At 39.7% G+C, this 9,882-nt stretch overlaps 1 protein-coding gene across 2 annotated transcripts in view; it reads right to left on the bottom strand.

Annotated features, from left to right (window-relative positions):
* man1b1b (mannosidase, alpha, class 1B, member 1b) overlaps positions 1 to 5,545 on the bottom strand; it is a 48,685-nt gene extending 43,140 nt beyond the window's left edge. Inside the window, exons 1-2 of one of the 2 annotated variants that reach the window (XM_020527284.2) lie at positions 5,222 to 5,545; positions 691 to 836 (exon numbers count right to left, since the gene is read on the bottom strand). In XM_020527284.2, coding sequence (XP_020382873.1) covers positions 691 to 795 — 105 coding nt within the window. In that variant the 5' untranslated portion in view covers positions 796 to 836; positions 5,222 to 5,545. The remainder of the gene's footprint in view (positions 1 to 690; positions 837 to 5,221) is intronic. The other variant, XM_020527283.2, reaches the window with a different exon arrangement.
* Between the last annotated feature and the right edge of the window lie 4,337 nt (positions 5,546 to 9,882).

The raw sequence follows: 9,882 nt of genomic DNA on the forward strand, positions 1-9,882 counted from the left end.
AAGAAGGGTCTAGGCCCGAAACGTCAGCTTTCCTGCTCCTCTGATGCTGCTTGGCCTGCTGTGTTCATCCAGCTCTACACCTTGTTATCACAATTAAGTGAGATCCAGCTTCAATATCCCTCAAGTACCAAGTCTTAAATAACTACTGCATTGGAAACGCAAACTCACACTGATCTAAAAGCAATGAGAAGCCAAACAAAAACCTTCTTGATTTCCCTAAGTGGACCTGGCAACAAAGCCCTTTGTAGAAGGTTTTATTCATGTATTCATTATCACCCACATCTGAAAACAGAAAGCTTTTACCTTGCTTCCAACACTGCAAAGAATAGTGAGGTGATCTCATCATCTTCGCACATCATTTTGAACCCAGTCAAGTTATGAATAATGAAATCCTAACCGATGAAAATCCTCTCTCATATGATGTATAGAAAACATTAAAATCGAGTAAATAATTTATAAAAATGTATTTACGAATCTCACCCTTCAACTGGCTTTGAAGCCCAAATATAACCGCCACAACAATTACATTCTCATCCCTATTCAACAGATAGATAATACTTTTAAAAATAAGGTCCAACATCTTTTGCTTCTGAGTTGTTTTCTGCTTTTCATTCAACCAAAGCCATTATTTCCCAATTCAACCTGAAGCTCTATAGCTAATGCTGAAGGACACAGTGCGATCTGACTTACCCTCCAGCAGGATTGTCTCCTCCAGGTCTTACTGTTGTCATAGGTCCTTCCAGCCTGATTACCCAGTGTCACTGATATAAAGTCCCTCCGCTGCGGTGAATACATTCTTCAAAAATCTCCTGGGGGAAATGCTGCTTTCCAATACCCTGCAAGTTGATTCAATGAGAAAGCATTGATACTGGTTTTATTCTTAACTTACAAGAGCTTCATGGGAACAATTACATTTCTCAGTACTGAACAAGATTAGATGATAGTTCTCAAGGTTACATCTATTCACAAAGAACAAGCTTTGTACAATGTATGATGTATCAATCCTTATAAATGTGCTAAGGCGACAGAGTTGGAATCAGCAAGCAGAAGTGAGGAAGGCTACAGTATCAAACCATTCATCTCTCAGACCTGTTCTGCCATGCATTTAGACTATGGCTGATGTTTATCATAACCACATCTACACACTTCTGTGGCTTGTAAAAAGAAATCAATCAGGGTTTCAAAATATTCAACTGACTGAATCTCACCAGCTGTTTTGAGGGAACAGAATTGCAGATTTCCATTAGCCTATTAAATGAAGAACTCTGGCTGAAATCACCCCTTAACGGCTTAACACTAATGTAGTGGTGAAACCTCTAATTATGGCCTCCCCCGACAAGGCCGAAGATTGTGTATGTTAGTTCCTTTAGACTAATCACAGAATGTCATCATATACAACATTTCATTTTTAAAAAAAAGAATTCCATGATATTTTTTGATTAACAGACAGTAATCAGTTTTGGACTTTCAAAATTATAGTGTGCATCTTCTAAGATTATTCAAATTAAAAAAATTTGTTCATTCACAAGGACAGTGCCCCTTCACCACCCCAGTTCTATAGATTCTAGAAGGTAAAACTGAAAGCAACTCAGTTTGCATTATACTATCGTATAATAGTGGTCAATAAATAGTTATGCTATTGGACTTGCAATCTAGAGGCCTGGACTGAAAATCCAGGGAAATGTGCTCAAATATCACCATGACGACTGGGAAAGTTAAATTAATAAATAATAAATAAATCTGGAATAAAAGCTGGCATCAATAATAATAAGCAATTAATTCATAGGTTGTCGTAAACACCTATCTGCTTCACTACTGTCCTTACCTAATCTGAGCTGAATGGAATAGAGAAATACAGTTGACTCTTAACTGCGTTTTGAAATAGCCTAGTAAGTCACTCAGGGAAAGGCAATTAGGATGGCAATAACGGGGGCGTAGGGGGGTTAGGAGCCATAATGTTCATGATTCATGAAAGAACAAAGGAATTACCTTAATATTAGAATTTCTGGTCCTCACCTCTCAAGTTTTGCAACATTTGTAACAATGAAGTATGAATAATCACTACATCAGCAATATAAATCCAAAACATGCATGCTGCTCACCAGCTAAGCATTGTGAATTCTGATGGCCGCAAGCTCTGCACCTGGGCCATTTTGACAAAGGATATCATACACAAAAAAACAGTTGTATGTGTGGGCGCTTGTACTTGATATGAATTGTAAAGTATTTTAACAGAGACAGAAACTGGTTAAAAAATCCCACATGGCCACACAATTTCCTGTTCCACTCTCTTTCATGGATTTATTTAGCAACACTTCAGTCCATCTGTACTATTCAATTCACTGCTTTTTGTCATGGAGAGTTTCACATTCAAATCAACTTTTCCGTAAAGAATTTTCTCTTGAAGTCCCAAGTGGATTCATTAGTGCAATCTGATACTTGTGATCTCTAGTTTTGGCCACCTCTGTCCAAACCTTTTAATAATCTTACAGACCTTTAATCAGGTCACTCCTGGGCTTTTTTCTTTCTCAAGAAAAGAGTCCTAATTTTGCATCTTGGCTAATAACTCTACATTTCTTTTATAATATAGAGACCAGAAATGTGCAGTTATCCAAGTGGGGTCAAACCAAGGTTCTGTGCACATTTAGCATAACCTCTCTGCTTTCCAATTCTCTGTCAAAACAATAAACCCTGAAGTTTCATTTCTTCTCAACATGGCCTCATTGACCTATACTGCTACTTTGAATGCATGACGAGTCTGCACCCCCAGATCACTTTGTTCATCCCCTCAATTTAGACTCTTATTTTCCAGGGAGTAAGTGGCCTGTCATTGGCCCACAAGGATGTAGCACCTCACATCTATTCCTCAATATTAATTACACCCCAAAGCAAACAAATTTTAAAACTGCATGCCAATTGTGAACCAACATATACTTGTGTGTAAAAATATACATTTGCACAAATAATCTGATCATAAAATAGGTGGAAACCTATAAAGTTCTAACAGGACTAACACAGAACATAGAACAGTACAGCACAGTACAGGCCCTTCGGCCCACCATGTTGTGCCAAACTTTTACCCTAAACCTAAGGTCTATCTAACCTCCACCCCTACCTTATACTATCATCCACATGCCTATCTAATTGCCGCTTAAATGCCCCTAATGAGGCCGACTCCACTACCCTCTCCGGCAATGCATTCCACACCCCTACCACTCTCGGAGTAAAGAACCTACCTCTGACATCTCCCCAATATCTACTTCCATTCACTTTAAAACTATGCCCCCTTGTAATAGCTACCTGCACCCTAGTACAGGATAAACATAAGGAGGATGTTCCTGATGGCCGGGGTGTCCAGAATAGGGGTCACAGTCTAAGGATCTGGGGTAAACCATTGTGGATTGGTGCGAGGAGAAATTTATTCACCCACAGAGTGGTGAGCCTGTGGACTTCTCTGCTACAGAATGCAGTTGAAGCCAAAACACTGAATGTTCTCAAATAGTTGGTAATAATTCTTAGGGTAAGAGGAGAAAGCAGGAACAGGGTACTGAGCTAAATGATCAGTTATGACCATACTGAATGGCTGCACAGGCGCGAAGGGATGAATGGCCTATTTCTGCTCCTATTTTCTAAACTACAGTAAATCATTAACAGGAATTTTCATTGCACACTGATGTGCAACACTGTAAATATTCCTTTTCAATCACCAGCCACAAGGAAGGTAATACAATGTTGTAAAAGAATGTTAGAAAGTGATGCAATTTAAAACATTGGCGGACAGGGTTATCTGGTAAAGAGGTGAAAAAATAGGCACGTCAGTATTAGCTAGTAAAGCCGGAAGTTCTACCTTCTCTACTCTTCACTTGGTCACCAAATGCCTACTTGATGTACCCCAAGAATGAATGCAATGAGAAGTCATTTTCAGATGTTAATAGTTATATCCACAGTTTTTATTTCCAACCAATGTGATAGACAGAAATTACAGAAATATTTCATTAAAGCGGTTAAGATACCTTGAAGAAAACATAATAAACAAGATGCAAACGAGGTTTAATTTTCAGAATTGCAGTGTGTTGTCCTGGTTAAGTGCTGTTTGGCTGGTTTTTTTTGACAGCCAGTTGGTTAAACAGCGTGCTTTAAAAGCAAATACCATAAGTACACATTGAACTTCACATATAGGACTCAAACTTGTCCAAAAGACAAAAGATTCATTTCTAACAAGAGTTAACCATTTATAAATCTGAACAACATCTGCAGCAAGTGTGGTAGGATGAAGCTTTCCCCCTTCCGCACCCACTAATCTGATCTATGGCACAAGCAACTGCATTTCCTGTTGTTTTCAACACAGTGTGAAGGCTGGGAACATGCCACCTGCACAATGCTGACACTATCAAAACACTGAATGGAGCAATAAAAATCAGTCAAAAAAACAGTTATCGACTGAACGAAAACAGAAGTTGCTAGAAAAACTCAGCAGGTCTGTTAGCATCTGTGAAGAAGAAAAAAAATCAGAGTTAACGTTTCGGGTCCAGTGACCCTTCCTCAGAACTGGACCCGAAACATTAACTCAGATTTTTTCTTCACAGATGCTGCCAGACCTCCTGAGCTTTTCCAGCAACTTGTTTTTGTTCCTGATTTACAGCATCCACAGTTCTTTTGGTTTTTATGTAGCATCAACTGAAAATTTGAGAATCTTTAAGAGAGATGACAATTTAAAAAAAAATTAAAATGGACCTCGGCATCACAATAAGCAATAATTGACATATCATCTGTTTCATGTCACAGACAGAGGAAACAGAAATCTGACGGAAAATAAGGCAATGCTAAAACAAAACGTCGGAAGCAAACTGAGAAACATGAAAAATAAGTATTTGTACTATGAACTGAATCTTCATCAGTTGTACAATGCAGCTACAGGGGGGACAACATTGTCTGAAGAGTAACAGATTAGGAATTTAAATGAAACTAATTTTCAAGAATAACATTTAAAAAGGTTTAAAGGATGCCCCGACAGAAAGGGACCATAAGTTAAAGAAAACTAAATCCAATTGGATTCCAGGCAATGTTTCCCTGACATAAAGCTGTCAATGTTTAGGGTGAAATTGGAGATAAGGGACATTAATTTTTAAAAAAAAGAGACTGTACAAAGATTTATTCCACTGATTATGTATTTTAGTTGGAGTGAGAGCGGGTTTAGAGTTTGTGAAGAGCCTGGAGGTACCTGCTCACAGTGGGAGGACTAGTCCAGCTCCTCCACCGAGCTCCCGGGTCTGTTGTCTACTCGAGCAGCCGGTCAGAGGTGCGGCCTAGCCTCCAGGCAGCAGCTGTCACCGGGGCCTGTCTCTCTCTCCCCTGGAACCGCACGGCTATGTCAGGGCTCCCCCAGTATGGAAGGTTCACCTTCCGCAGTCAGTCTTGCCTTCCAGCCCCGGCCCCAGTCCCAGCTCAGGCCCTGACTCTCTGTCCAGCTCCAGCTCCAGCTCCGGCTCCAGCTCCGAGTTCCGGGCTCCCAAGCTCCGCCCTCAGCGTCACTGCCGCTGGGGCCAGAGGGGACCCACCACTCAGCAGCGGCCTGAATCCATCCAAACAACAACTCAGTAACAGGCATCGCAATAGCAGCAAACACTGTAAGAACAGTACCCATTGCAATAACAACTAACATTATAAAAATAATACCCACTGCATTAACAGCAAAGATTGTAAGCATATACCCATTGCGATAACCGCAAAGATTGTAAGAATAATGGCCATTGCAATAACAGCCAAAGATTATAAAAATAATACCCATTGCAATAGCGGCCAAAGATTGTAAAAATAATACCCATTGCAATAACAAATATTGTAAACATAATACCCACTGCATTAACAACAAAAATTCAATACCTATTGCAATAATAGCAAAGATGTTAAAAATAATGGCCATTGCAATAACAACAGATTGTAAAAATAACGACCATTGCGTTAACAACAAGAATTGTAAAAATAATACCCGTTGCAATCGCAGCAAAGATCGTAAAAATAATACCCATTGCAATAACAGCCAAAGATTGTAAAAATAATACCCATTGCAATAACAAATATTGTAAACATAATACCCACTGTATTAACAACAAAAATTGTAAACATAATATTCATTGAAATAACAGCAAAGATTGTAAAAATAATGGCCATTGCAATAACAACAGATTGTAAAAATAACGACAATTGCATTAACAAGAATTGTAAAAATAATACCCATTGCAATCGCAGCAAAGATTGTAAAAATAATACCCATTGCAATAACAACTAAAGTTGTAAAAATAATGGTCATTGAAATAACAACAAAGATTGAAATATCATTAATTATTACAATAACAAAGATTGAAAAAGTAATAACCATTGCAATCACAACAAAGATCGAAAAATAAATAATCATTACAATACCAACAAAGATTGAAAAACAAATAATCATTGCAATAACAACAAAGATTGAAAAGGTAGCAACTATTGCAATAACAGCATATTTAATAATAACCACTGCAATAGCAACAAAGATTGCAATAATAACAACCATCACAATAGCAATAAAAATTGTAACAATAACATAATTGCAAAACAACAAATTGTACCAATAATTGTAACAACGACAAAATATTGTCATAATAATTACAATTGAAATAATAATAATTCTCATTGCAAGCATTATAATAACAAAATAACAGAAATGATTCAGTGACAAGCATTGCAACATGCAATATCAAGCACTGTAATACAAGCATTGTAATCAAAAACAAGCATTGTATTGCTGGAAAAGGATATATTTTGACAAAGCATTTTATGTTGCACTCATCAGGACAATTTGCAAGAATACCAGTTTAAGGGGAAACATTATATGTTATGAGAGGAGAGCATTGAATAAACATTGTAATCGTTGTAAGATGCATCTTTATCACTGCTCATAATGTTGTATGAGACATCTGGCAGATTTGCTGTCACCATCTTTCCTCATCGGGATCTACAGGGTATGCTTGGTTAAGAGTGGTAGAGAGAAAAAAAGACTTGCTAATCTAATGAGAACAGCTTTCCTCTTAAACAATTGATAATTTATTGTATGACAGCAACCATGTACAAATTGAATCGTTAGACAGAGGGCTGAATTTTGCCAACAAATGGCTATGTTTCTCAGAAATTGCAGGAACTGCAGATGCTAGAGTCAGAGACAACACAGTGTGGAGCTGGAGGAACACAGCAGCTCAGGCAGCATCAGAGGAGCAGGAAAGTTGATGTTTCGGGTCAGGACCCTTCTTCAGAACTTTGGCCAGGTTTCTCACATATGTCTTGAGGGTTTGTTTTTAATCTTAAAAACTGAAATGAATTATGCTGATCTCCTGTAATAAATTGTGAAGAAGAATCCTGACCCAAAACGTCAACTTTCCTACTCCTCTAATGCTGCCTGACCTGCTGTGTTCCTCCAGCTCCACACTGTGTTGCCAAATGGCTATGCTTGTAGTGATTATAGTTTTGTCGAGTTCCATGGAAGATTTTACTCTGTGAGCTCTAGCAAGTTTTCTGGCTACCTTCCCAAACTCACCTCATTAACTATGCACCATGCCCCATGGAAACCATTATTTCAGAATTTCCCATTCACCACAGGCAGAAGTACTGACCACTCCCAGGACCTCCCTCTTGATGCTGAAACTATCTTTAATACTCAGTTGCCCACCCAGTCAAACACTGGCAGACCACAGCTGTCCTTGGCAGTTTGTTTCATTTGCTGCTGACGTGTACTCATAGTACATGATCAGGTAATTTATGATAATTGCCTTTATATCAAGCTTAAAATGAATAAGATGGCCATTGGCTTAAGTGTCTCCTTGGCAAAAGATCAGGTCTGGATTAGCCTTTCCAATTCGGAAAGCCTTTAACTTTCTATCTCCTAAAAACACATTTTTGTGAGTAGCTATTGGACTTCTTCCTGCTCTGTGAATGTGTCTTACTTTGGCACATTTTCTGAAAGTGGTGTTATTTTACAGATAAAACATTCTTGTTTAATAACTGGGCATTGTTTATGCCTGTGAGGTGACCTTGCTCCATTAGCACTGTCAATGGCTGTTAATGCCCGTCCTACTCACTGGCCAGGTTTTTCACATATGCTCAAACATTTGTTTTTAATGTTAAAAAACTGAAATGAATTGTTCTGAACTCCTGTAATAAGTTTGATGGTGAAGACCACACAGTTATCCACCTACAAGCAGCAGATAGCTAATTAAGAGTGTTGAATGGCTACTTTGGGCTTATGGTCAGAGCCAACAGTGGCTTGACTGCTCCACCAAATGCTGCATGACTCAAGCTATGATCATCTCGAATGGCAGAGCAGACTTGATGGGCTGATTGGCCTAGTTCTGCTCCTATATCTAATGGTTTTATTACAGTCACATTTCACCTTGTCATCACACCCTGTCCTCTTCAGTTATAGCAGCCATTCAAATGCCCATTGAGGAGTTGGTTAGCTCACTCAGCTGCTTCAGGAGGCAGAGTGATGCCAACAGCAAGGGTCCAATTTCTCTGCTGGCGGAGCTCACCCTGAAAGCTCCAACTTCTCAACCTCACCCCTCGCCCGAGTTGGGGTGATCCTCAGTTGAAACTCACCACCTCTATTAAGAGTGCAGCATTTGGTGACTTTAATTCATTTAAATGTTTGTTGGCTGCTTCTGGCCTAATCCCAGCCTCACACTTTCTTTTGCTTCCCCCCAGTTCCACTGGCCATTTCAATTTCAGCAGGAATTCTTCACATTTCTCATCCACTAAGATTTTCAAACTCTTGATGCAAGATTTCTTGTTTTGTGTTTCAAGACTTGGAGTGAGAGTAAGGACACATAGTTTGAAAGGGCAAGGACAGACACAGAGCAGAAAGACACAGCATGGAAAATGTGGGGATTCAGGTATGAGAAACAGGTCCAGAAAAAAAAGAATGAGAATTCACAATAGACCCTAATTTGCAGAAGATCACAAATAAGATCATGGTACATCTACATCGGTGAGACCAAGCGGAGGCTTGGAGGCCGCTTTGCAGAGCACCTGCGCCCTGTTCGCGACAAATGACAACACCTTCCAGTTGCAAACCACTTCAACTTCCCCTCCCACTCCCTGCATGACATGTCCATCCTGGGCCTCCTCCAGTGTCACAATGACGCTGCCCAGAAACTGGAGGAGCAGCACCTCATATTCTGCCTTAGGAGCCTACAGCCCAATGGTCTCAATGTGGACTTTACGAGTTTCAAAATCTCCCCAGCCCTGGCCTCATCCCATGACCAACTCTCCCTCTTGGGCCTTTAGTGATGATCTTTTCGTCCTCACTGTCCACGGGTATGGTGCCGGAAGATTGGAGAGAGGTAAACGTCATTCCCTTGTTCAAAAAAGGGAAGAGGGATAACCCCGGAAATTACAGGCTAGTTAGTCTTACATCAGTGGTGGGCAAATTATTGGAAAGGGCTCTGAGAGATAGTTTTTATGATCACTTGGAACTGCACAGTTTGATTCGTGATAGTCGGCATGGATTTGTGAGGGGTAGATCATGCCTCACAAACCTTACTGAATTCTTTGAAGAGGTGGACAAATACATGGATGAAGGTAGAGCAGTGGATGTGGTATACATGGGTTTAAGTAAGGTGTTTGATAAGGTTCCCCATGGTAGGCTCATGCAGAAGGTAAGGAAGCATGGGATAGGGGAAAATGTGGCAGGTTGGCTGACCCTTAGAAGACAACGGGTGGTAGTGGACGGAAAATATTCAACATGGTGCTCAGTTACGACTGGTGTACCACAAGAATCTGTTCTGGGACCTCTTCTATTTGTGATTTTTGTAAATGATTTGCATGAAGGAGTGGTAGGGTGGATTAGTAAGT

The sequence above is a fragment of the Rhincodon typus genome, chromosome 28 (genome assembly GCF_021869965.1).
Source record: "Rhincodon typus isolate 14 chromosome 28, sRhiTyp1.1, whole genome shotgun sequence".
NCBI lineage: Eukaryota > Metazoa > Chordata > Chondrichthyes > Orectolobiformes > Rhincodontidae > Rhincodon > Rhincodon typus.